Here is a 27,723-nt window from a genome sequence, read left to right as displayed (position 1 = left end):
TTTCTAGCCACAACTATACTTTTGCTTTTCTTTTTTAAACAAGACAAAACTGGCAAGGGTGTAACCACCGAAATTATGAATCCAGGACAGGTGCTGAGATAGTGTCTTTCCTGCTGCCAGAACCACAAAGCTCAGCTTCAGGGATTCACAAACAGCAGCAAGTTTGTGAATTAAAGGGGAGACATTTACTATATTTATAGCTGACTCTGGATTTTTTTCCTCAGACTTTGCAGTGCAAAAAAAAATTCCAACTGAAATCAACAGAAGTTTGGTAGGCTTTCAGAACTGGGGCCCTGCTCTATCTTAAACTTGAAACTTCCTGCCATAATATAGTCAAGGGATGGGAAAACATGTTACTTATCTACCATCATAGTAATAATGCCATTTCATCCCTGATTTTACATGGTAAACATCTTGTGATTTTCCCCATGGAAGCAAACAAGTGATAAAATATTTTCCCTGCTCTAAAGCCTGAGGCACCAATATTGCCAAAATAAATATCAAAATAGGCCCGGAGGGGTGGGTAATGCCTATAATCCCAGCACTTTGGGAGACAGGAGGATCGTTTGAGGCCAGGAGTTTGAGACCAGCCTGAGCAACACAGCAAGACCTCAGCTCTACAAAAAATAGAAAAATTAATGGGGCGTGATAGTGCGCACCTGTAGTCCCAGCTACTTGGGAAGTTGAAGCAGGAGGACTGCTTGAGCCCAGGAGTTTGAGGTTGCAGTGAGCTATGATGACACTACTATACTCCAGCCCAGGTGACAGAGTGAGACACTGCCTCAAAAAAAAAAAGCTCAAAATATACCTGAGATTATGTTGTTTTGAAAAGCTGTAATTGTCTAAGTATGAAAAGACTTAGCTTCTTCCCTGTAACCAAACTGGCAAACAAACACAACCTTTTAACCTATTTTGGCCAGCTAGTCACTCCTTCACTGAACCGAATTGCCAATATTTATAGAGTACTCAGGTAATGCTGGATAAGAGAAATACTAAGCCACAAAAGTGTCCCCAAACACACTCCTAGCACCAAAGAGGAAAGTCTTGAATCCATGGCATAATCAAGCCAAGCAAAATCAGGGATGACAACTTGGAATAAGAATGGCTGAGAGTATGGAATGAATCATTAGTATCAGAAGTTAAGTAAAAGGCGCACCCTCAAAATAGTTATTTTATTCACTTGCCAGTGAGTCTTTCTAATTCGAAGAGTGTATATGACATGTGTGGGTTTGAGGTATTGCAGGCTGGACCATAAGCTTATGGGTCATGACTGCAATATTATGATTTAACAACCAAAGAAGACAAGCTGAGAAAGATGATATAGCAGCTCCTCGGACAGAGAGATAGTATTAACCCTACTGGCCAGAACAAACGTGATCAACTCGGCCCCCACTCCAGCCTAGGCCTCCACACTGTTCAAGTGCGTTCTGTGTTGAAGCAATGTATCCAGACATGCCTATAATGACAACAAAGCCAAAATGAAACCCCTGGACACAAATTTTAAAAAAGCTATAAAGTAGCAAAGATGAATAATAAATATTTGATAGGCATCTATAGTTCTCTCATAAAACTGAACCCAATACATACATATTGGTTGCTCCATTATTACTTTATTTAGGCTTGCCTGTTGCAACCTAACCAGCATGTGAACAGAGGCACTGAATTCACTGATTTCAGTAATGCTTCAGAAAGTGCTCTCCAAGCCAGCAGCAATTCCATTGTATATCCTGAGTAGTGACAAGTCTTCATTCTCTGAGACTGGGTATACTTTTTTGGCAAGAACCAATGATTACTATATGTAAAGCACTTAGAATGGTGCCTGACACATGGTAAGAGGCATATAGATATTCACTATTTTTATTACTTTTAGTGAGAGAATGGGATATGATAACAGAGAAAGACATTCTATTATGTAGTTCATCAATTTCATATGTAACCATCATCTCTCGCCAGGATTCCTGCAGAAACCTCATGACTGCGGCCCTTTGTCCCCTCTCGTCCCCTCCTCCCTACGTTTCTCCTGGCTGCTCCTCCAGCGCCCCACGGATGCTTCTGCCTCAGGGCCCTTGCACTTTTCTCCAGATAGTCTCATGCCCATGACTTCACTTCCTCCAGGTGTCTGCTCAAAGGTTATCTCCTCAGTGAGGCCACTCCTCACCATCCTATATTTTAAGAAGTCTTCCCTCTGCTTCCCCTTAAATATGCTTTACTATTCTGCATAGTACTGACCACAGTCTGACATGTAGAAACCCTTTATTTTCTGACTACCCTCAGAAGACATACTAGAAGGTAAGTTCCACATGGGCAGGAACTTTGTCTTTTTGTTCACTGTTGTACAGTAGGTGTTCAATAATTATTTGTTGAATAAATGAATTCAGAAAATATTTACATCTATTCTACCATGTGCCAAGATTTTTTTTTTACACATTATCTTTTTTAGTCAGAAACCTTTAACGTAGGTATTACCATCGCCATTTAAAAAAAAAGAAAAAAACAGGCTGGGCGAGGTGGCTCATGCCTGTAATGCTAGCACTTTGGGAAGCCGAGGTGGGAGGACTGCTTGAGAACAGGAGTTTGAAGCTGCAGTGAGCTATGATGATGACACTGCGCTCTAGCCTGGGCAACAGAGCGAGACTCTGTCTCAACAACAACAACCAAAAACCCAGGTTAACAAAGTTATACTACCTACAGTCACAAACTTCCAAGTAGAAGAGCCAAGATTTAACCCCAGATCTGAGTCCGAAGTCCCTAGCCACACCTTGTATGTTGAAAAGATTATTGAAGTATTAAGGTTTTATGTATTCATCCAACAAATATTTATTGAGTACCTAAACTGACACGTACTGTGATAGTCCCTGAGGATACCATGGTGAACTTGCCCTCTAGAGAATTCGTGTCATTGATTCACCAACAACTAAGCAGCAGAAAATATTAATTCTCTAGAATAAGAAACTAAAAGTCCACAGCAGCAGCAATGACTGGCTCTGAATGCCTTTCAGTACGCTAAAATGTACTATATGAGGGAAAATATTACAAAATACTAACTAAGAGGCTCTCAAATTGGCAGGGATATGTGTCAGGGTTTCCTGTGGAGTTTCATGAAACCTCTACGCAGGTTCTTGGGTTTCTGGCACAGAAAATGGGGGTGGGGAATACTGTGTAATTCTAAAATATCTTTTATCCCTTAAACAAGCACATCTTCGTTTCCTTATATAGTTCAACTTGTTTTTCCACTTTTGCAATACTTCTTTGCCCAAAGGTGGTAATATAATTAATTGTAGAGACTTATTTAGATATAAACTATCATAAAACTTTGAACACATAGGATTTTTCCCTAGAGACCCAAGGACAAAGGCACCATTGGAGAAAGGATAAAATGTAAGGAATGTCACTGTGCTGGACTTTACATATATTATCTCGTTTGCTTATCTGAAAAAATCTGCAAGCTAGCAAATCTTCGAAAGAGCAAACCCACTACATTCCCTGTGCCAAGGCAGTAAATGAATCTCCCTCCACTGCATCATCAGGGTACGTCTTCCTCAAAGGGTCTGATGTATGAATACTTTAAAGTTCAGAAATGTCACACTAGGATCCCAGTGCAGCAATGAGCCACTTATGACTACCTGTCCCATCCTTACCCCAATAAGTAACTCAAGAGTCCCTACAACCGTATTTCCAAATTGCCAAGTGAGTGGTGGAAAGCTAAGTCTATCCAAAAGGCAGTTACTATGTTGAACCTGACTCTGATTAGAAAGCAATACAAAAACGCCTGGTTAAAAAAAAAAAAAAAAAAAAAAGCTCTGCCCTGGGGATCAAACTCCAGCACTCTGACGTCTGTCATTGTATTTCTGTCATTCTTGATCACATCATTCCTGCGTAATATCCCATGGCAGCTAAGTCTGTATGTTTACTGTTTTCTCACTACAAGAATTTAGTTTCATGAGAATAAGGTGTCCGTTCTTTCAATTCCTATCCCCTCAACTCCCTGAACATACGGGCACCGAATAAATTATTGTTGGTGGAATGAGTCGATGAACGAGCGAGCCTCGCTCTTCTCATCTGTAAAACGGAGATAATCTGGGTACGGGATCGTCGGGAGAATTAAATGAGACGGCATGTGTCCGGCACATATAGGGCCAAAAAAGACATTATCTTCTCTGCATTTCCGCCTGACAGGCTAGAAAGGGATATGGTCTAGGCCTGTTACGAAAAACAGGCCCCGCCTCACCACAGGGGCCCAGGCAAGAGGCGAGAGCGATGGGAAACTCGGAGCTGTCACACCTGGAGCTGGGAAGGCGGGCAGGCAGGAGCAGGTGGCCCCGGGGCCGGGCGTGATGGAGCCGAGGAGGAGGAAAGCACAGGCCCGAGCCCGCCGGGAGGCAGGAAGAGGTCGCCCCGGGGCCGGCGTGTGGAGGAACCGGGAGGAGAGAACAGGCCTGGGCCCGGCATATTGAGGGTCGGGAAGGGGAGGACAGCCCGGGCCCAGCGGGCCAGCGATCGTCGCGCTTCCGCCCGGGCTGCGGCGTGAGAGCGGGAGGTGGTGCGCCCACCCTGGCCGTCACTCGCGTCCTTACCAGTTCCGAGCGCCTCTCCTGGCGATCCGAGAGGACCTTGGGAGCACAGAGACAGGGCCCAGCACAATCCTAGGGCACAAGGGCAGAGTTCTCGCGAGAACACCGCCTTCCTCCCACGCCTCTCGCCACAAGTCTGACAGTCTCGCGAGATCTCTGCTCGAGCCGGCCCAAAGCCCTTGACTGCCCTCCAGAGGGCACACACTCCCTGCCCGTCAGTGTCCTTTCCAGCCTTCGTGAATAAATGAAATTAAACGATGAAGCAAACATTTTTTGAAGGCAAATTCTGTGCCGAGGACTATCCTAAGTGATTCTCTCACATCAAATGTCCTCACAAGTTAGATATTATTCAGCTGGTACGTTCAGATGCAAAAATAAATGTTAGAAGACACAAAAGACCATATATTGGTTGTATGCTTCCACTTACATGCAGTACCCAGAGTAGTAAAATTCACAGAGACAGAAAGAATGGTGGATTCCAGGGGTGGGGGACGGGGGAGTGGGGTTTATTGTTTAATAGGTGGAGAGTTTCAGTTTAGGATGATGGAAAGTTCTGGAGTTGGATGGTAGTAATAGAATGTACGGCAATGAATGTACTTCATGCCACAGAACTGTACACTTACAAAATGGTTAAAATGGTACATTATGTTATGTAAATTTTACCAGAATTTTTTTTAAAAAGTTGAATAAATAAATGAATGTGAGAATCCAGATTCTAACCCACATCATCGGACTCCAAAGAATAGGCTCCTTTGCACCCATAATGTTCCACACCTTGTTCCACCACATCGTACCTCCCTTCACATTCTTCCCAGTATGGCATTAGCCATGTTGGAATTTTTTGTTTGTGACCAGATGTTAAAAGGGGACTCTTTCTGCCTCGGTTTGACAGAAGTCCCCCATACTCGGTGCCAACTGTTTCTCCACATTTCCCAGCAAAGGAAATGATCAGAGCAGGGTTTTATGGATTCCACCCAAGAGTGACTCCTACAAGGGGCGAGGCGACCTCAGCAGAAAACAACAGGAGACACAGGAGCTAAGAGAACAGCTGCAGCTTGTGCGTGTGAGGGGAGCTGTAGTGGGGAGCGGGGCCCACAAAAGCCCCATGAGAAAGGCAGCCTTGGACACCACCTCGGCGGGAGGAGCCAAGACTGCACCGTGCCCTTAACTCTTCTGTCCCCCATTCCCTCTTCAATGCAGATGTAGACCCTGGAATGAGACTTTTTGTAACTGAAAGTGACCAAAGCACTTTTTTATCATCTGATGTGACCACAAAAACTAAGGGACCTGCCTACATTGCTCAACTGGCCCACATAGCATGTTTGAACGGATAGGGTTAGGGCACAGGGGAAAATGGAGCTCTTCATTGGTTGCCCACTGACTGTCCAACAGATGACTGTTTGCTTGTTTGTGAGCTGTCACGTATACACGGCTGACTCCAAGCCCTGGGACATCAGGTATTTAATCTCTCTGGTTCACTGCTGTATCTCCAGGCCCAGAGCACTGCCTAGCCCAGGTACTCAGTATATACTGCGGATTGAACAAATGTCCTCTAACACAGACACTGTGAAAAGAGGACGGATGTTGTCATTGTTCAAAGTCACTAACTGTTGGGTGGTCCGTGTGCAGCAGTAGATAACTGATACTGAGGCCTTGCACCCGGCCATTCCCCAACAAGGCGAAGACCTGGGCTTTTATTCCCTGTCGGGCTGCATGTGGCCTCAGGGGTCCTTCTTCAGGCTGTTCTGCTCTAACTTGCTCTGACCTCAGGCAAACACAGAGGAATGTAAGGAACACGGCATAGAGGACACCTCTGAAGAAGAGGAGAAAAGGGTAAACATGAACACCTCAAAGAAAAGAAGGGATCTCATTTCATCTTGAAGGCACACTTACTTTTTTCATTGTTCACCAGACAGCAGGACATAGGCAACAGAGCACAGATATATCAAAAAAGGCAGAAGTGGCAGTGGTCCCCCGAGTAGGCGGACCTATTAGAGTGTAGGAAAAATAGTATAACTTTTATTTGTTTTTTTTTTGAGAAAGAGTCTCACTCTGTTGCCCTGGCTAGAGTGAGTGCCGTGGCGTCATCCTAGCTCACAGCAACCTCAAACTCTTGGGCTCAAGCGATCCTCCTGCCTCAGCCTCCCGAGTAGCTGGGACTACAGGCATGCGCCACCATGCCCGGCTAATTTTTTCTATATATTTTTAGTTGTCCAGATAATTTCTTTCTATTTTTAGTAGAGACGGGGTCTCGCTCTTGCTCAGGCTGGTTTCGAACTCCTGAGCTCAAACAATCTGCCCACCTCAGCCTCCCAGAGTGCTAGGATTACAGGCGTGAGCCACCACGCCCGGCCAGAAAAATAGTATAACTTTTATTCATATTTATTTTTTGTCTCCCTCTCTAAACATTTGTATGCTTTACAATGTACCTTAAATCAATGCATACATAATTTATAAATTAAAAATATACACATATTCAAGTGTTTGCTCAAAAATTTTTTTATTGATAAGTAGGGCTACACGATTATAGACTATTAGAAGCCAGGGGAGAATGAGGCTGGGTCTGGGAGCCCTGGGCCCACTAGAAGCACATTACATTGTCCATCCATTGACAACACAGGTCTTTGCTGGGTTCTCCTTCTCCACCACGGTAAAGCTGCAGGTCTCCTGGTGGAAGATTTTCTCGCACTTGCTTTCATCATATTTCGCAGGTTTTAAAACACTGTCATTGAGACAAGATCAGGCTTGTTAGAAGCAACTCCTTGCCCAGGCTAGCTTTGTGCAGGAAGTAGCGCACATTCCATCTGGCTAAGATGCCTCTCACCAACTTAAGGGCACCCCTTGGCTAGAAGCCCCAAAGTGCTGTCTATACCATACAGTCATACAGACCACCCCTAACATTGGGCCTACATTCCATCCTGCACACAGAGAAGGATAGCAGTAAGTTCTGGCAGACCCAGGGGCAGGTCTGAGCTACTTTGTGGCTGGGCAACTTGTTCCAGCCTGGCTCTTCTCATCCTCCCTATTCAGGAAATGGCCAGCAGTATTGTTGCTAGAATGAGGGAAGGAATAGTTGCCCCAGGCCTGGCGTGAAGGCCTGTAGGAAGAGGAGCCATCTCAACTAACAAGAGCAAAGGCTCATTCCAGGCCAGGGGTCACGTAGCCCAGGGAGAAGCTAATAAAAACTGGGGACGACCTCCCCAGGAAAATCCACCTACATATTCAGTGGTGCCAACAATTTTAGGGTTCATTGTCCCCTTGAGGTCCATTCATAGGCTCCAGATTTATTTATTTATTTATTTATTTGGGGGACAGAGTCTTGCTCTACTGCCCTGGCTAGAATGCAGTGGTATCAGCTCACTGCAATCTCAAACTCCTGGGCTCGACGCATTCTCCTGCCTCAGCCTCCCGAGTAGCTGGGACTACGGGCACGCACTACCATGTCTGGCTAATATTTCTATTTTTAGTAGAGACGGGGTCTTGCTCTTGCTCAGGTTGATCTCCAATGCCTAGGTGCAAGCTATCTACCCACCTCGGCCTTCCAGAGTGCTAGGATTACAGGTGTGAGTCACCGTGCCCGGCCAGGCCCCAGATTTAAATTGGCCCTGCCCAAAGCACACACAGAAGCAGCCATTCCCAAAGCCCTTTGTGACTATGTTTCCTTCCAAAAGTAGCCCTTGACTTTTATTTTAACTAAAGAGGATATATATGTCAGTCCTTTCCCCAAAGCCATCCTCACCCAGTGTCATTCTTCTATGCTAACTACTTGGCTCCCAGGACACCCGAATTTGCAGCCCTTGGTGGTACAAGGGGAGAGAACAACAAGAAGTCCTGTTCATGGCCAGCGAGACCAGGGCGCTTGACACTGAACAGAGGAGACCAGTTACAGGGCAAACTCTCAGGATCGTGGTCCTACGAACAGAAATAAACACTGAATTGTGCCTTCAACACTACAACTTTGCTTTAAATCTTTTTGAGACCAAGGAGTGGTTAAGTTGCAGTATAGAAAAATATTTCAAAGAGTTTTAATGAGATGAGGTAGTCCTAATGCTGGAATATTAAGTGGAAAAATTAGACTACAAAATTGCAACATAAAGTTTGATATTTACTATGTAAAAAAAAAGAAAGGTGTAGAAAAGAGACAGAAAGAAATTATGATAAAATGTTAACCGTTATTATGTTTTGGCAGTTGGGATTATAAGAAAGTTTTTTCTTTTTTCCTATACTTTCCAATAGTTCTGTAATTAATATGTTTTACTTAGAAAATTGGGGAAAATGTAATTTAAAACTTTTAATGTTTAAAAATGGTAATTTGCTGGTGGAAATGTAAAATGGTGCAACTGCTGTAGAAAACAGCTTGACAGTTCCTCAAAAGGTTAACAAAAAGTTACTATATGACCCAGCAATTCTACTCCTAGGTGTACACCCCAAAGGAATCGAAAGCAGGGACTTAAACATACTTGTGTGCCAATGTTCATAGCAGCATTATTCACTATAGCCAAAAGATGGAAGCAACCCCAGTGTCCATCAACATATGAATGGATAAGCAAAATGTGGTATAGCTGTATCATGGAATATTATAATCCCGGCATTAAAAAGGAATGAAGTAGTGATACATGCTGCAACATCGATGAACCTTGAAAACACGCTGAGTGAAATAAAGCCAGACACAGAAAGACAAACATTGTGTGATTCTATTTATATGAAATATTTAGAATAGGCAAATGCACAGAGACAGAAAGTAGATTAGAAGTTACCAGGGACTGAAGGGAGGGAGAATGAAAGTTATTGCTTAATGGATAGAGAGTTTCAGTTTAGGGTCATTAAAAAGTTTTGGGAACAGTGGTGATGGTTGCACAATATTGTGAATTTACTTAATGCCACTGAATTGTACACTTTAAAATGATTAAATTGGCAAATTTTATGTAACATACACGTTACCGCAATAAAAAATGTTCAAAAATAAAGTGATTGTTATTGAAGAGATATCGATTCTTTTAGAAGTTTTTGGTAGGAAATGAAATTGTGTAACTCGCAGTCTGTGTACAATCACAAGTTGCTATCGCAAAAGGCGTATTGCCAGGTGCTAATTTCAATTCAAACCAGACTGAGCTCTGTAGGCGGAGCAGTTAAAAGAGATCAAGATGGGAAACTACAAACCTGAGGCATCCAGGCGCCTGGAGCCAGTAGCTGGGTGATCTTGGCCCCTGGCCCCAGTCAGGGAGCCAGCTTCAGGTTGGGCCGTGCAGAGGCCAGGATGTCCCCATGCCGCTGCCCAGGAGCCAAGAGCCTCCTCACTGCCAGTGAGCACCTTGAGATTTGGGCAATGTCCCAGAGAGGATGCACTGGGTCCAGAAAATTCTCCCAGAGAAAGTTTAATCAAAATCTCTACTTTGCTACGGCAAAAGAAAAAAAAATTCATGGGAAAAACAAACTCGGTAGGAGATGAGGCAGTTCCAGGAAAGAAGGAGTTGGTTCATTCCCCATGGGGAGCAGCGTGCCAAATAGGATAGGCAACATGGAAGGGAAGAGGGAGAGGACACCTTGAGCCCCGATCAGGTGACAGGGACTGCCCAGGCTCCAGGGACACAGAACTGGCACAAAGAAGGCATCATGTATATGTCGGGTTGGTGAATTTATATGCAGAATTTCATTTAATTCTCATAGCCACCTGATTATCCCTATTACTCAACAAGGAAACAGAGCCTCAGAGAGATTCGGAAACTTACTGAGGGTCACACAGCTAGTCTACAAGGGAATGGATATTCGGACTCAAGTTACTCTGACTCCAGTATTGAGGCTCTTCCACGTCACTGCAAGGAGCAGCCCTTGCTCTCTTTTCTACCCTGGGTCCACGGTCACGTGGATGCAGCTGTGATGACTGCTGCACCGACAGGGTGAAGATGCCTAGCCCGGGTGACACGCTGTGTTGGCCACCACGGAGGCACGCTCCCATGCGAGGGAGGAAAGCTTCACCAGCTCTCAACCTGGCTGGGATACAATCACACTCCAGAGTGACATTGACACTTGATAACAAAGACAATGTCAAATTTCTAGAGCCACAAAATCAAGATGCAGCTGTAATAGCCCATGCCCTGGCCAGCGCAATACCCCGGAGCCTGCCGGACAGCCAGCCAATCTCCCAGTCCTGTATGCCTCTTATTTCATTAAGCACTTAGCATGGGCCTGCTCAAAGAGTGTGGTTGAACTTTCCAGACACTTAAACTTCAGCAGGACTCGGGTGTTTTCATTTAAGTCAAGAGCTCCCTCCTCTACTCACTGGTGCCCTCTACTCACTGGTGTTGTCATAGGCTCTCTGGGGCGCTTGTTACAATTCAGAGCCCTTGGCTCTCGCAGATTCGGATGGGTAGGTTCTAGGGAGGAGCCCAGGAATCTATTCCATCAAGTTTCCTGGACGAGTTTGGACCAGACAAGTTTGGGAAATGCTACATCACAGAAATGCTCCTGTCATCAAAGCCACTCCTGTTCTTGCCAAACACTACAGGCCAAGGCTGACGTGAAGAAGTCAGATGGATTTGGGGCCCTGGGGGTGGGGTGGCTGGTACACAGATATAGCTGTGGAAGAAACAGTTAAATTAGGACCACTCTGCAGGTGCTCCATGTTCTATCCACCAAAGTACTAGACCTCTGGTGTCCAGAGCAACCCAGCAGAAAACATCTGCACAACCTTTGGGCTGATTTGAGCTAAACTGAGCAGTGAAGCAAGATAAGATTTACAGTACAAGGCACACTACAGATAATCCCTTACACGCCACATCTATTCCCTCTGCCTGGGCTCAAAGCCAGCCCAGTTCTTGCAAATCTCCAAGGCCAAGGCTGAAGTGATGACCAGGCCAACCTCTAGAATAGCATCAGACCACTGGATACACCTTCCTGTCTTCAGGAGCCCATATGGATGGCTATAGGTATTTAAGAATAAAGGTACTTATCAAGTTTCGGAACCAACTTAAAAGAAATAAGACTGAGGTGAAAGCAACCCACGTGTTCATCAGCAAATGAATGGAGAAGCAAAATGTGGTCTATCCATATGGTGCAAGGAAATTCTGGCACACGCTACCACACGGATGAACCTTGAGGACATTATGCTAAGTGAAATAAGCCAGTCACAAAAGAACAAACACTAAATGATTCCACTTATATGAGAGATCTAGAGTCATCTCATCAAATTCACAGAGACACAAAGTAGAATGGTTTTGGGAGGCCGAGGCCAGAGGATCATTTGAGCCCAGGAGTTCGGGGTAACAGTGAGCTGTGATCATCACACCACTGCACTCCAGCCTGAGTGACACAGCAAGACCCTATCTCTAAAAAAAAAAAAAAAAAAAAGAAAAGAAAAGAAAATAGAATGGTAGTTGCCAGGGACAGGGAGCAGAGAGGGAGAGGAAATGATTATTTAATGGGTACAGAGCTTCAGTTTTGCGAGATGAAAAAGTTCTAGAGATGGATGGCGGTGATGGTTGTACAACAATGTTCACCACGTGCCACCTAAAGTGAACACTCAAAAACGGTTAACGTGACAAATTTTATGTTACGTATATTTACCACAATAAAAAAGGAAAGAAATAGGACTGAAAACTGACCCCCATCACCACAACACCAAGAGTGAACCCTAACATAAACTATGCACTCCGGGTGACAGTGGTTGTCGGCGCGGGTTGACCCACTGTAACTAGCGCACTGCTCCGTTGGGGAGGTTGACAATGGGGGCTGGGCCTGTGTTGGGCAGGTGTTTATGGGAAATCCCTTTATCTTTGCTCAGTTTTGCTGTGAATCTACAACTGCTCTAAGAAATAAAGTCTATTAAAAATAAACTAAACCCGCTGCAGGATGGGAGTTTAAAAGAGGGAGTAGCTGTTCCTCAGAGAGCAGCTACGCCCCTGTTGGCCGCCACTGGCTGAGACTTACATGCTGCAACAGTGAATTCCGTTCTCTTCGCAAGAGCACTTCTCACAGTCGCCAGTGTTCCACTCTGCCTTCAGCGGGTGTGTGGCCCCATCGCTATCCCTGCATTCTAGAACAACACACAGCATGAGCCACGCGGTGGGAACAAGCCGTGTCAGCACAGCCCCCCGCTGTCAGCACCCCCCGCAGAGGGAGAAGCTCATCAGGTTTGCAGTGTCTCGTGGGGCTGGGCCTAGGAGAAAGGAGGGTGGATGGAAAGAACGTGAGCAGGTGAATGAGGGTCAGGCGAAAACGCCTGCGCGAAGCCACCTGTTTGCTGAGTGCAAAGGTCTCCTGAAGACAGCTGACCTGCATGGAAGTTGTTAAAGAAATTAGCAAACGGCCCTGGCCCTTTGCACGTGTCCTTGGAAATAAATACGGGGAGGAAGTTAGCTGAGGAGCCATTTTCTCCTTCAAGCTTTGGTCTCTTCTCTGCAAACACTACGTGTTTCGAGTAACTATTCCTTCGCCACCGAGCCACCCAGGGCCAGAGCGAAAAGCTGCCGCCACAGACTCTAAGAAGGCGCTTCTGAGTTCACCCACGGCTAAGTTCCGGTACTGTCCAGTTCGTGCCACCGATAATGTTTTCTTACGGTAAACTTACATCCTTCCAGATTTTATTTTACAACAGACATTTCAGGAAAAAAAATAGGGCCCTCCTTTTTAATCCGGTAGTTATTATGAGCCTAGAGGTGCCCAGGGCTAAATTTTTCCCCGCTGGATTATCTCTAGATTATAGAATTGTCACTTCTCCATTTTCCTTTGCTTTGCCTCAGTGGTTCTCCACATCTTCGGTACTTAAAAAACGTCTGTGTCTGGGTCCCACCCCAGAATGATGAAGTCAGGATCTCTGGGTGTGGGGCCAGGCCACCATATTCTTAGAAAGCTCCCCAGGTGATTCAAATGTTCCACAAAGGGTGAGAACTTCTGCTTTAAATCCTTGGTGGTCTGAGTATGCTTGGAGGACCAGCAGCATCAGCACACCTGGGGCAGACTCACACCTGCCTCCAGGTATGCCGACGCTGCTGGTTTAAACCTGCATCTAAACACGATTCCCAGGGGACTGGCCTGCGTATTAAAGTTTTAGACGCGCTGCTTTGGAATAAGCAATCATTCTCCACCCTGTCTGCGCAGGAGTCAACCAAGGAGCTTGTGAATGTGCAGCTCTGACCCCAGAGGCTGATTCACTTGGTCTCAGACGGGGCCTGAGCATCGGTAAGTTCCAAAAGCTCTCCAGGCGTCCTCACTCAGCTGGAGTTGAGAACGGCTGGCCTACATAAAAGGCAGACTGAACTACCTCAATTTACTAGCCCTCTTTCTCACATGGATTCAAAGGCTTTCATCTGCCAACAGGTTACATCTACCAGGCTGCGACAACATAGTAAACATTGAAAAACCAGGACTTACCACTGGGCGAAGCACCTACAGCTCCCTCAGACGGTATGACACGGCACTGAGCATTGCACAAAGTCACGAAGGTGGCAAAGACCAGGAGGCTGCCCAGGAGAGCGTTCTGCAATGGAAAGAAGGGTCCAGCATGGAGAATGAATGAAGTCAGGGTAATCTTTGACCGAGTGTTGCGCGCAAGGATCCCTGCTGGGCTCTGGCCAGCGGTCACATAGGTGGAGCTTCTACCCTCAGGCAACCTAGCAAGGGAACGAGACCTGCACAAGTCACTAACATAAACTCTAGAAAGAGCTAAAGTCAAAAGTCACGGAGCAATAATGATACTGTGCTATTTCATTACAGAGGAAGCTCAGGAAACCTTTGCAGATAAGGTGATTTTAGCTGCTTTGCAGAATATATAGAATTTAAAGGACAGAAGTGAGGGAGTGGAAGAGAGTTTCATGAAGAGAATAAAACATTGAAAAAGATACAGAAGCAAGAAAAATAGAGTTGGAAGCGTGATGAAGCTAACTAGGGTAGTTGGAGACATGACAGGAAAGACAGGTTAGGGGCGGGTTATAAACACAGACTGTGAGGCTAAGGGCTTCATTTTCTAGATAATAAAAGCATCTTTGGTGGCTGCATGAACAAACCAATTAATCTAGCCGGAATCAGTAGGACGAGGAAAAGTGTCAAGTTGCTCTTGTCATCTTTTTGAGATGAGCTAAATAGACAAACAAACCTGAACGTGGTAATTTGCAGAAACCTTTCTAAATGGAAGATGATGTTAAATGAAATTTACAGGCGGCCACTGGTTTACACCGAGCTCCTGCACCAGGCCCAGCAGATGAAACCAAATGAAGTCACTTGTGCTTGAGTTCCCTGCCACCGAGCTGGGGCCACTCATGCTCAGCTTCCCTGCCACCAAGCTGGAGTGACTCATGCTCAAGTCCCCTGCCTCCAGCCAAGACTGGGTAGGTCATCTTCCCAGAAGTCAGGAAAGCGAGAGAAAATAGCCATATCCCCAAACAAGCCAGTTTTAGCCAGCATGATAAGGAAATCCCCTCTGCTTTAACCTTTATAAGACCAATTTTCTTTTGTTCTCTGTGCCTGCTTTCTTCAACCCTTTTCTGTCTGTAAAGCCAATCGTCTGCTCAGCTCATTAGCACACTCAGTCTATTTTCTGGAATGAGGTGTTGCCAATTCTAGAATTGCAAGTAAAGGCCAATTATAATCTTTAAACTAAATGCGTTGTAATTTTGTCACAGAAAATATAGGTAAATATTTATCTTATTCCAAGCAAAAAAGAAAAATACATTTGAGTATGTAAAAGTTTTAAGAACATAATGAAATTATAAAGATATCAAATTTGGAGAACAATATCATTATATGAAGAGTTTCTAGGTACCAACAGAAAAACATCTTAGTAGAAAAATGAAAGGAAAATAAAGTGGCATTTCACACATACATACTCAATAGAAATGATGATTAAACACATGAAAAAGTTCAAGTTACTGATAACAAAAGAAATGTAAATATATAGCCCAAGATGTTGACTGCTCTGCCATCTCCAGTCCTGTATAACTAAACGGATCAGAGTCCCTCCGCCAACCCGCAATGTACATAAAGCATAAGCGGGAAATATATCTGGGTTACTTTATCCCTTTGAGATTTGGGCGGTTATTTGTTACTCCAGCATGACTTAGCCAAACCTAACTGATCCAATAATGGGCAGTCTGAAATTAAAATTATGCTTATTATTATTATCCCAATATTACTACTGTGACTACTACCTATAATAATCTTTTTATAACAAAAAAAGAAATGGAAATATATAGATAAAATAGAACCATAATTGGATACAAGAATAATGATTTAATTTAAAATACCCGGAGGGAAATAGAGGCGTATACGGGAAGTGAAATACATAAGGATCACTTATGTTGGAACAATGCTTGTTATGGTGAGCAATTTGAAAGTATTTATCAAAATTCTTAAAACCGTTTACAACATCTGATTTCACCTTTTCATCTCTAAGATTTGATCCTAAGAATGGCACACAGACCCGGATAAACTCCTCCACAAGGATGATCACTGCAGCGGAGAAATGGAAAGAAACAAAACGCCTGAGAACAGAGCTGGTTGAGAACATGGCGACTCGGAAAGCCACCTGAGAAGCCAGAAGGAGAAGGTGAAATGAAAGGGGCCAATGATCACTATGTATCATTTGTGAAATGAAGTAAGTTACAAAGTTGTTTGTGTGACACGATTCCTATGATGTGGAAAAAGATGCTCAGAAACACCCTGAAAGTTATTTACCAAATTTTAACCATTTTTGGGTGGTGGGTGTAGGGACCGTCCCTGGGCAAAATTGGCTTAAGCCCAGAGTCAGCGAAACTGGGTGTGCTCTCCTTGGCGCCAGAGGTCAATAGGCCCGGCAAGGCCTGTTGACCAAACAGAACTATTCCTCAAGACAGATAGCTTTATGACAGATAACCAAGCGCCTGGGGTCTTGCAAACAAGCCAAGGCGTCTCATTGTCCTGCATACGGTAATGAGATAAAGAAGTTAAGATGCAAGAAGTTAAGATGCAAACGTCTGCTTCCCTTAAGCAATCGTCTGGAAGGAATGAAAATGTGTTTTCCTCAGGGCGCCCAAGGTAGTCACGTGCCAGGAAGTAGCTGCCGGACAGAGAAAAATATAAGAGTAAAGCGACTGGTAGAATTGACTACTGCAGTCTTGTATGTCCTTGTGTGTATCTGTGTGTTTCTTTCTGTGTCCCTCCCCTGTTCTGCAATCCGGGCCGCGACAGTGGGATTATGACGACATTCTTCTTTGGGCTTTTCCTTTTATTTTCTAACTTTTTTTTTACAGTGAAATGTATTTGTTTTATAATCAGAAAGAAATAAATGAATTTATTTTTGAGACAGGACCTCACTGTACTGAAGTAGGACCTGTTTAGCACTCCGTCACCCAGGCTGGATGCAGTGGAGTCACCGTAGCTCGCTGCAGCCTCGAAACCCTGAGCTCAAGCAATCCTGATACCTTGGCCTCCCTACTAGCTGGGACTACAGGCATGCACCACCACACCCTGTTAATTTTTAAATTTTTTGTAAAGATGGGGTCTCACTGTATTGCCCAGGCTGGTCTCAAACTCCTGGGCTCAGGCGATCCTCCCACCCTGGCCTCCCAAAGTGCTGGGATTACAGGCATGAGCAACCACACCTGACCAAATAAATTTCTTTTTAAATTGCAGGACAACCTGCAAGAAAAATAAAATAAATAATTAATTAACTAAAAACAAAAACACCTGGATACTTTTAGCTCACGCCGGGACTTGGAGTTGCACTTGCTCTGTTTCATTCTTCTTTTCCATAATCTTCAGCTCAAAATCTTTGTGAAAACCTACATTTTTTCCCCCCAAAAATCCAGCCTAATTGACAAAATTTCTGTTCCCTTCATGCAGAAAGAGGGTTCCTGGGGAACTGTAGTGATCCCTGGAATCTTAGGGGTCTCCTTTCACTGAGTCAGGAAATGGGGGAGTGTGCTGGTGACGGAGGCTGCAGCCTGGGGCTAGAGAAGTGGGCAGAATTCCCAACTCTCCCGCAACTCTGGGGCAGAGACACTAGATTTAACGTACTGGGGATGGAGTCCAAACATGGTGACAGTGGGGAGCAAATTATTTATTTTTGAGACTACCCACTTGACACTATCTCAGAAATAGTCTGCCAATGTCCCTCCCTCCCATCCTCTACCTCCTGCCCTAGTCCCTCGCTCGCTCTCTGTTTCCTCCCCTGTAAAAATAGGGGTTCCCCCATTTGGGTGGGCAGTGGATACCCAGGGAGCTAATAACACGCAGTCTTAGGCTCATTGAAGAGAGTCAGGGCCAGTGGCTCGGCATGTTTACCCACAGTCTCCCAGCTGAGACCCATAGGAAAAGCGATCCACACCAGTGCTGCTTTAACGTGCAGAGGGATTCCTGGGAGATCTTGTTAAATAAAATGTAGATTCTGCTTCAGTAGGTCATTGGACTTCAGACCAAAGCTCCGAGGTGATGCTGCTGCCGGTCTGAGTAAAGAGGTTCGGAAGTCCCTTCGCATTCCCGCACGGTTCTGCCGCCGCCCTCCCTGCCTGCCTTCCCTCCCTGCACTCGGCAGCCATGAGGCCCTGCCGTGTGCAGGCATGGCAGGTTTCCCAGGTGGTGTGGCTTCGTGGCCAGCTTTGGGTGAAGCAGATTGGCAGTGCCCCTGGAAATCGTGTTCCTTTAGTAAGTTGCTTCTCCTGGAAGGGTCTTACTCCCTGATCAAGAGTCAGGGGTAGGCCGGGCGCGGTGGCTCACGCCTGTAATCCTAGCACGACGGGAGGCCAAGGTGGGAGGACCGCTTGAGCTCAGGAGTTCCAGAACAGCCTGAGCTACAGCGAGATCCCGTGTCTACTAAAAATAGAAAAACTAGCCGGGCGTGGTGGTGTGCACCTGTAGTCCCAGCTATTTGAGAGGCTGAGACAGGAGGAACGCTTGAGCCCAGGAGTTTGAGGTTGTTGTGAGCTAGGATGACGCGACAGAGAGAGATTCGATCTCAAAAAAATAAATAAATAAATGAGTCGGGGTCTTCAGGGTCTTAAGCAGGGCGGGGGTATTGCCAGCTCCGCCACTTACTGAGTTCACTCTGAGGGTCTGAATGGAGACCGGGAGGCCCCTGCCCGCCGTTACGCTGCCATTCCCAGCTCTGTCTCAGGACCGCCCAGAGGAGGCCCGGCCCCGCTTCTGAGGACCCCCCAGCATGACTTGGCTGCTCCTGCCTGGCTGCTTCCTCCCTTCACCTCTGAGAGCAGCACAGCTCAGTCCGTTATTGGCTCTAGCAAAGACTATTTTAAGAAAGATCAAGTTTGAATTAAAAACAGAAAGGAAGCCTACATGGGTTTTTATAGATACTGGAGCAAAATTCTTTCACAATACAACATGATACAGTGAAAAGGGCCTCGGAAAATGGTTCCCCAACTTTGCTAAATACTGAAATCATCCGGGCAGCTTTTAAAACTCCTGGTGCCATTCTCACTGCAGAGCAATCAAACCCGAGAGTCTGGGTGGGAGCCAGGTGTCAGTGTTTTTCAAAGATCCCTGGGTGGTTCCACTGCACAGCCGGGTTTGGGAGTCCCTGGCCTAGAGAGGAGGGGGTCTGGGTTCCCGTCTCAGCCCCCACAGGCTGGCAGGGAGACCCCAGGGCAGTGTCTTCTCTTCCCCAGGCTCGGTTTCCTCACCTGTGAAATGACGCAGTAATTATAGCTCTGAAATTGTATTTAAATTTCACACAGAAGGCCCCCAAATTAGAGACATACATGAAACTTAACTGAATTCCAGAATTACTGGAAGGAATAACAACTTAGATCCTAGAGAACAGAAATAGTGCTAAATTCATAAAGGTTTTCCAAAGCTCCAAGACTCTTACTATACACATCGAATTGCAAGTAATGCACACAAGATTCATAACTGGGTCATATTTACCACGAAGTGCTCTCCAGCGGAAACACGCATCACCGCATACTAAAATAGGGAATACACATTCTTCTTTTCTTTTCTGGTCTTTATGTATGAAATCAGTTACCTACCATTGTGATGAGCAGGACTCCTTCCAGGCAGGTACATCCAGGGAGTCGCAACAGACTTTTATACTGGAGAGGGCAGCCACGCATCCAACGTCGTTAGGAAAGAGAACACGCCAAGAACACGTTGGATGTTTACAGAGGGTTGACTATCAACAGGAAACTATGGTTTGAGATGATTTATGGTTATTCGTAAATCAGGTCTCCACCCCAAGTATGTATTTATCCTGTCCCCACCCCTGATCTGCATTTGCCCTTGATCTGGACGAGCAGAAGAGTACTCCTCTTTACAGAGCTTTTACCCCAGCTGGGTAGATTGCTAGGCACGTGACATGTTTTTATTTTATTTCACACACAAAGAAATGGAGGCTCGGGATGCCAGTCGCAACAGCCAAGTGGGGAAACTGGGTTTCCTGAAGGCATAAGAACAGCCCGGTGGATCAGCACAGCAGGCCCTCCAGGCCTGGGGCTGTGGCCCAGACAGCACTGCCCTTAGGGTCTGGCATGAGACAGCAGAAATGGGCCAGCCACCCTCCAGAGCATGGGAGAGTAGCACCTTGGCAGCCCAGGTTTCCCTAACAAGCCACGTGGGCTCTAACTTTGTCATCTTTCTAAAGCTCATCTTGAATCTTCACTCTTTACTCCCCATCGCCTCAAGCAAGCCTTCCTTCTCTTTGTTCAGCAATGATCTCCTTCAACAACCCTGCCTGCCCTCCTCGTGGCCAAGATGGCCTTAGGGGGACAACAGGGAGCAAAACCTCCTGGTGTGTTGGAGGCACTTACCATTTATATCAGTTTGCTCTGGCTGCCGTGACAGGACACCACAAACTAGATGGCTCAGGCAAAAGAAACGTATTTGCTCAGGGTTTTGGAGACTAGAAATCTAAGATCAAGATGTTGGGGGAGGCTGGGTTTCTTCTGAGGCCTCTCTTCTTGGTTTACGGATGGCCGCCCTCTTGCTGCCCCTTCACATGGCACACCCCTCCCTGTGTGTCCGGATCCTCTCTTCTTATACAGACACTAGTCCTGTTGGGTTAGCGTCCACCCTACCTATCTCTTCTTACCTTAATTATCTCTTTAAAGGCCTTGTCTCCAATACAATCACATTCTGGGGGTACTGGAGGCTAGGCCTTCAACCTGTGAATTATGGGGGGGACAAAATTCAGCCCATAATACCATTTTATCCCAAAATGTTCCCCCTGCCAACTTGATACAATGTCCAAAATTCTGCTGTGCATGCCCCTCTGCTCACAGATGAGAGCTCAAGCTCTTAACCAAGGGGTCCTCAAAGCTCTTATTTTTTTTTTCTTTTTTTTGAGACAGAGTCTCACTCTGTTGTCCAGGCTAGAGTGCCGTGGCATCAGCCTAGCTCACAGCAGCCTCAAACTCCTGGGCTCAAGCGATCCTCCTGCCTCAGACTCCTGAGTAGCTGGGACTACAGGCACGTGCCACCGTGCCCAGCTAATTTTTTCTATGTATTTTTAGTTGTCCAGCTAATTTGTTTGTATTTTTAGTAGAGACAGGGTCTCGCTCTTGCTCAGGCCGGTCTTGAACTCTCAGCTCAAACGGTCCACCTGCCTCTGCCTCTCAGAGTGCTAGGATTACAGGCGTGAGCCACCGTGCCCGGCCGTCAAAGCTCTTTTGAGCTGGCCACAGTGACCCTCTCTAGTACCATCCTCTGCCACCCCTAAAACCAACCTCCCCACCCCCAACACAGTTTAGGGTCTCTCTCCTACTCCCTTGAAGGGCTGTAGCACCGGCTGCCTTCCCACCCCCCAGGGACACCACACACACTCCCACACGCTTCTGCCTTCACCTGCCCATGTTTAAGGCGTTCATTGACTCTCAGTTCCAGGAGGTCGGGGGCACATTCATGATGCATTGTGGCCCTCTCGGTTTCTTTTGAAACACCACGTTTAAAGAACTTCCCGCAGCGTGAGTCCCACCTCATGTTGGTAGTAGCTAGGACGTGCTGCCCTTGCATCTTTGCCTCTGGGGCACAGGGATGTCACCTCAGCTGCACCAGCACGCTGAGCAGAACCCCTTCAAAGGACGCGTGGAAACTGGCATCGTGCAGAATCTTCCCAGGAATGTTGGTTTCTAGGACGGGTTTCTGGAGTCCGGGGTGTGCTGTGGTCTTACTGAGGCCACGCGGCAGCGCAGTTTGAGTTATCCGCCCAAACCTGTAGCAACCAAACCTGTGTCTCTGGCCTTTATTAGAGGCTTGACATTCTCTACGGAATTCCTGCGCACAAAACTATTACAGCAGGTTCTACTGTTTACAGTTAAGAACTCCGTGACCAAGACAGTGGCCGTAACTTGTTCCTGTCGATGTCCCTCCCAGTGACTGGCACAGTGCCTGGCACAGAGCAGCTGTGCAGGATAGGATTACGTCTGCTTCTAATGCAGGTGTTCCCAGGTGGGAAAATATTCTGACACAGACAGAAGAACAGAGAGAAGAAAGCGTCCTGGGAGGCTGGCAGGCTCTGCAGCCGCGTCTCCGCGGGGAGTCGTGTCTTGGTGGGGCTCGGTGTTGCAGGCCGTGAAGGCTGGCACGGAAAAGCCGGGTGCATGGACAAAGCCACTGCTTGTCCTGGTCCGTGAACCCGCAGGGTGGCACCACGTTCCCAAGAAGCCGAGATGTGGACGTCGACCTCACAGGGTCCCTTTACCTCCCCGAGGCGTGGGAGAGGGAAAAGGGGCGACAGGAGGGTCGTTCCCTGTGGTGTCTCGAGCGCCCACTCGACAGACGAGCACCCCAGGACCTCCCGCTCTCCCGCAGCTCCCGAAGGACGGCGCCTGAACCGGAACCCAGATCTGCCGGTGCCCAGCGCTCCTCTCTCCCGCGTCTCCTTTCCCGTTGGCCGCCATCAGCGACCTGCTGTCACAAAGCGCCGCCTCACAACAACGGAAATGTGTTTCGCACAGCACAGCTCGGGGGCCGGGAGCCCGAGGTCGGGGTGCCGGCATGCTCAGGTCCGGGGAGGGCTCGGGTAGTTCACTGGGTGGAGACATGACTAGGAAGATAAAGATAAACTTAACAATGTTTGTACAGATTTCTCTTGGTTTCAACTTCCCATTCTTGATGGTGACGATGTTATTTTCCTTCTGGTGCAGGAAGGACATCTTGCATATGGGGGTTTTATCTCCCACTTTCAAGAAGAAAAAGGGGAGGATCAGAGCACCCTACTTGCACATGATTTTTTTTAAGTCTTTAGCTCAAAATAATCCTTATGCCAAAGTGGCTTATTTTGGAGTGACATGTTCTAAACTCCATAATCATCATTTTTGATAATGGCTGGTACCACCAAGCAACAGCAGCTTGCTGCGTCCATCTCCCTGGGGTCTCATGGCCAAAGCCTTCTCTATGCTGGGAAGCGCTAGCAATGCCCTGCTCAGTCCTGACTCTGCGATGTGCCGTCTGCCTTTGCACTGGTTACGGTTCCACAAGCCACAAACACGAGGCCACACATCCCTGGAGACACACTGTTGCCATCATGTGTTCCGAAGCTGGTGATTCTGGGGAAGAGGGAACGTGGAAGGAGCTGCCTTCTATCGGTGGTTGATCTCATTCCGCGGAGGTTTTTACTCGCTACGTCCATCTCAGTGGCAAGTTCAACTTCACATCGTATGAGATTCCTTGTGACACCCCATCCTATCTGCTGCGCAAGCGCCTTTTCTCTTGATGATCCCCAAACCTCACTTACCTGTAGTTTTGGTCTTCTTGTCATTTCACAGATGGGCCTTGGAGAAAAGATGGGCCAAGCAAACATTGGCACACACAGGAGTTCTAATACATCTGTTTGACAAATACTCATTACGCGCCTGTTCGACGTGTTCTGATTGCGCAGCAAGCCCTTCCTTTTAGTTCCCACCCGGGCTTATCTCATTTTCAAAAAATATAACTTTCTATAACTTAACCCACAGGGATTCATATTTGCCAAATTAATAAATGGTTGGTCTCTTAGTCAAACAAACATAGGTTCCTGCCTGCCGTGGGACACAGATGCTACAGACAAAACATTATGCGTATCTATTGATTTTATGGCCTTTATAAAGGCCAACTCGATTTTACAAGTGAGCCTTTAAAAGTTTCATTGTAACAAGCCATATGATATCAGTTAAATGGGCACTGTTGTAATCATAGCATCTCAGAGCTGGACAGGTCCTAAAAGGATTGAACAATTTGATTTCAACAGACAAAAACTGAACTTGAGGGCTATGTTACGATTCAATATTTGCTAGTAAGTTGTGGAGCCCTAAACACTGTCAGAGGGAAGTGCCGTAGTCTCGGGAGCAAGGCAGAGGCAAGAGGAAGAGTGAGAGTGGGTGACCGTCAGGCCGTCGTCTGAAGTACGGAAACAGAACCAGCCTGCGCATCGCCGCGGCCATCGCCAAGACTTAGGGTGGGAACAGGTGGGAACGAGCGAACATAAAACGCCCCATAAGCCAGGCTTTCCTTGCTGTAGTTATAACAAAGCATGTTCAGGAGTGGCTTGTGGACAGCTGTAGGTCTAATTTTTAATCTCTCGGGATGAGCCATGCTTGAAAGAGGAAATACTGTTCCGTCAGCAGAAGCTTGGTCCTGCTGACACTCGACTGATCAGGTGGCAACGGGAGAGAACTTGCTGTCCTCCATCACAGCCATAACCTGATGGGCTGTTCGAAGATGGCCTTGGAAGCCAGGCTTGACATGAAGTCCTCCTAACGGACACTGCTGCTGTCGATCATTTCCCATGGAGCCCATGCAGCCAGCTGAGAGTGGTCACGGCACAGTTTCCTGCTGCGCCTCGGGCAGCCCTCACGTCCGCTAAGTTGCAGCTTCTGGCTACTGTGGTAGGAGGGCTTATCTCGCCTGACTGAGGGACAGTGGGGTCCAGCGGATGTCGGCCGTAGTGTGAGCTCCTCAGCACCCACCTTTGACTGCAGTCTCGCTATGCCCGCCTGTGGGTCCGCCCTATGGCCCCTTTCCCCAGTCCTGCCCCACAGAGCCGCTGAGCTTCCACGGAGTCACGCAGCCCTTGGGCTGATGCCGCGGCAGAGGTGCCCCTCCCGGGATCGGTGGGGTCCCCACTCACCAGTCTCCGAGCTGATGACTGGTCCCCTGTCCGCTCCCGTTCCCCTCCTTCTCCAAAGCTTCTCCAAACCATTCTCTCTCCTCTTAAACCTACCACCAACCGTACCTCCCCCACACTCGGAGATAATCTCACTTCCTGTCTCACAGAGAGAGTAGAGGCGAGGACTGCCTCTACCCACCCCTACAAATTGACCTCCACGTTCCCCTGTTCTTTCACCTTTCCCTCTGGGTCCCTTTCTTGTCCCAACATGCAATATGGATCCCGTTCCCCCACACCCACCTTCCCAGGGACTCCCCCATAAAGGCCAGTCTCCCAGTGACAAGCAGGCATGAAGGGACAGACAGAAACCTATCCATTATGTCAGGACTGGCAGGTTCCCAGCCAGACGAGAGTGAGCCTCCCGGCAGATGCACCCGCCCCTGGCAGTTGTACTTTGTAGAGCTTTACGTCTGCAGTACCCTATGGCAGGACAGCTTCTGCACTCATCAGGATGAGGTTGACAGTGTTAGAAACGGAACTCAAACGAGCATAGGCAAAAGGCAGTGTTGTGGGTTCAAGTGTAAATCCAGAGGTGAATCAGCTTCTGGATTTAGAGGTTCAGACTATGCCAGGCATTGTGATAGAGTTTCCACTCTCTAGAAACCAGAAGGACAGAAGTCTCCCCCGACTCATGTATTAATTTCTGCATATGGATATTCCCATTTACTTCTAAAATACAAGAAAACTAACACACTTTTGTATGCCAAAAGATGTAGCAGACGGCTTTCTTACAGCAATAGGAATGCTATAGGGCAAAGCCCCCAGCTGGGTGGGGGTGGCGGTGGGATGGGGATCCTTCAGTTCTGGGGGAAGAACTGAAGCAGGAGAGGCAGCCACTGTCACGGGTGCAGGTTCCTGGGCCCTCTGGGAGCACTGTAAATGTGGTGAGCCACGTCTACTCTGGGTAGGGTGTCAAAAGAATGCACTAGAAGCTGACAAGCCAAGGACCAGGAAGACTGCTGGTAAATAATCTTTCTTGTTTTCCGTAAGGCAATTGGAAAGCTTATCTGGATTAGTGTGAAAACAACAAATAAAGCACTAGGAACAAAGAGACGGAGCTAAAGCAAACATCCAGGATTAGCTGCTGAGAAACCTGAGAAATAAAACCAGGTTTTGTCCCAGAGATCAGGGAGACCCAGGCATCCCCCTGCAGCCCAGGAAGTTTCTTGCTTGTCAAGTGGATTAAAGACTGTTTGGTCAAGGATCATGTGTTTGCAGCTTAGAGCAACCACACAAAGTGCCTGGGAACCACCCGCCTCCCCACCTTTGATGCAGGTTGTCCCAGAGACTTCTCCCTTGGTGGACCAGATGCCTGCCTTCTTCTGAACAAAAAGCGTTGACAATAGGCTTTGGTGACAGTCTGTTTCTTCTTCCTGGAGGTGGAGTTCAAAATGCTGAGCAACCAGTATGGCTCAGCCACTGACCTACCGTCCAGCTGCCAGCAGTCAGGCTGGGGGACCCTGCTGCGCCAGGTTCTGCCCCCTCTGTTCTGGATGACGGGGAGGTCTGGAGGGGCCAGATTGAGTGTGGTGAGTGCGGGCACTCGGGGGTGCCGGGCAGCAGCCCCGTACGCATCGGTGCTTCCGAACTGTGCACGCCAGCACCGCCGCCCCGACTCTCTCCCTCAGGGAGCACACGCACAGCACATGTGGCCACCGAGCCAGAGAGCAAGACGTCAGCCAGCAACCTCCATGGTCTCACCATGAGCAGTGCCTTCTAGAAGCACACAGGATTGCGGGCTGGGAGGCAGCAGGCGCCCACACATCAGGCCTCTAACACTGCCTGTGTGTGTTCCCTCATGGGATTTCCACCACAGCACTGCCCCCCAGGCGTGCTCACCCCACTCTACTAGTGGGGTAATTGAAGTTTAGAAGGACAGCAAAATCTGATCAGGGTTTTCATACGGTGACAAAGAGCCAGAACTTGAACCCAGGACTGCCGACCCAAAGCCTGTGCTCCCGTGCGGCGGGTGCTGCCTTTCTCGCACGCCTGCTGGAAGGGCCTGCGCATCCGACTCCAAGTGAGGAGGAGGCAGCACCCTTGAGCCGGAGCAGCAGGAGGGAGCTGCTGCCCAGATGGGGCTGTGGGGGCGGGGGAGTCCACCGCCCTTCTCCTTCCCCTTCCTCTCCCTTTATTTATTTTTATTTTATTTATTTAGTTTTTGAGACAGAGTCTCACTCTGTTGCCTGGAGTAGAGTGCAGTGGCATCATCAAAGCTCACAGCAACCTCAAACTCTCGGACTCAGGGGATCCTCCTGCCTCAGCCTCCTGAGTGGCTGGGACTGCAGGTGTGCACTACTACACCCAGCTAATTTTTCTATTTTTAGTAGAAACAGGTCTTGCTCAGGCTGGTCTCCAACTCCTGACCTCAAGGGATACCTCCCACCTCAGCCTCCCAGAATGCTAGGATTACAGGCATGAGGCACCCGCCCGGCCCTTCCTCCTCCTTTGACAACATATTTGAGCCTCCCACGAGCTTTGGCATCAAGAAATTCCAATAGACATTAACCAGCCTAGCTAGGTGGTTTGTTTGGTTGTTTGTTTCCAAACCGCTGTCTTTTACAGGTGTTCAGTGGGAAGAAAATAATCGCCTGTGAGACACGCTTACTAATCTTTGCCATGGTGGGTGGGGTGAAAAGGAGCTTCCTGCTGGTTGGCTGTGAGACCTCAGGCCAGGTGCACATCCTCCCCAGGTCCCAGATTCCTCTTTGGCAAATAAGAGAATCAATTCTCTGTCAGGGCTGGCAAGTTCAAATGCATAGAGGGGCCCATCAGACAACACAAGTTAACACAACAGTGAAGCGTGCGTGAAGTTTATATATTAATAGTAAGCACGTGTAGGAAGAGCCTCACTCCCCCAATATGCTTTCTCCCATTTCTCTTGAAATACATAACATTTCCAGTCTGTTTCTCTTTATCTCAATTTTGACAGAGACGTATGTAAAAGAAATACACTTTTACCCTAAAAAGGAACTGGTTGTGTGTGACGATGAATTCCTACTGACACTTAGCCCGGTTTTGGAAGACAACAGGGGTGGTGGGTACTGTGCCAGCCACAGCCCACTCCAGACAGCTGTTTTGAGATCT

At 47.3% G+C, this 27,723-nt stretch overlaps 2 protein-coding genes across 3 annotated transcripts in view; both read right to left on the bottom strand.

The window, feature by feature from the left end:
- Nucleotides 1–4,756, bottom strand: part of NCOA4 (nuclear receptor coactivator 4) — a 23,616-nt gene extending 18,860 nt beyond the window's left edge. For both annotated transcript variants that reach the window (XM_012658400.1, XM_012658404.1), the window contains exon 1: nt 4,575–4,756. The gene's annotated coding sequence lies outside the window, so the exon portion shown is untranslated. The remainder of the gene's footprint in view (nt 1–4,574) is intronic.
- A 2,407-nt stretch (nt 4,757–7,163) lies between these two features.
- On the bottom strand, nt 7,164–22,489 carry MSMB (microseminoprotein, beta-). The gene is made up of 5 exons (XM_012658399.1): nt 22,192–22,489; nt 21,336–21,511; nt 13,941–14,046; nt 12,498–12,603; nt 7,164–7,293 (listed from the first exon to the last, which is right to left on the bottom strand). Exons 1-5 carry the CDS (start codon nt 22,487–22,489, stop codon nt 7,164–7,166), a joined length of 816 nt encoding a protein of 271 aa, XP_012513853.1.
- Between the last annotated feature and the right edge of the window lie 5,234 nt (nt 22,490–27,723).

This window comes from Propithecus coquereli, unplaced genomic scaffold, assembly GCF_000956105.1.
Source record: "Propithecus coquereli isolate 6110/MARCELLA unplaced genomic scaffold, Pcoq_1.0 Scaffold585, whole genome shotgun sequence".
NCBI lineage: Eukaryota > Metazoa > Chordata > Mammalia > Primates > Indriidae > Propithecus > Propithecus coquereli.
Note: the sequence above shows the minus strand (reverse complement) of the source record. Positions and strands in the feature narration are given on the sequence as shown.

Excerpts from the sequence above, each read along its gene's own strand:
- MSMB (XM_012658399.1), bottom strand. The coding sequence starts at position 22,489 with ATGCCGGCACCCCGACCTCGGGCTCCCGGCCCCCGAGCTGTGCTGTGC. Across the intron at positions 21,512-22,191 it reads CTCTCCCACGCCTCGGGGAG|AGGCAAAGATGCAAGGGCAG; the intron begins GTAAAGGGACCC and ends CCTGTGCCCCAG. Across the intron at positions 14,047-21,335 it reads AACGCCTTAAACATGGGCAG|AACGCTCTCCTGGGCAGCCT; the intron begins GTGAAGGCAGAA and ends TTTCCATTGCAG.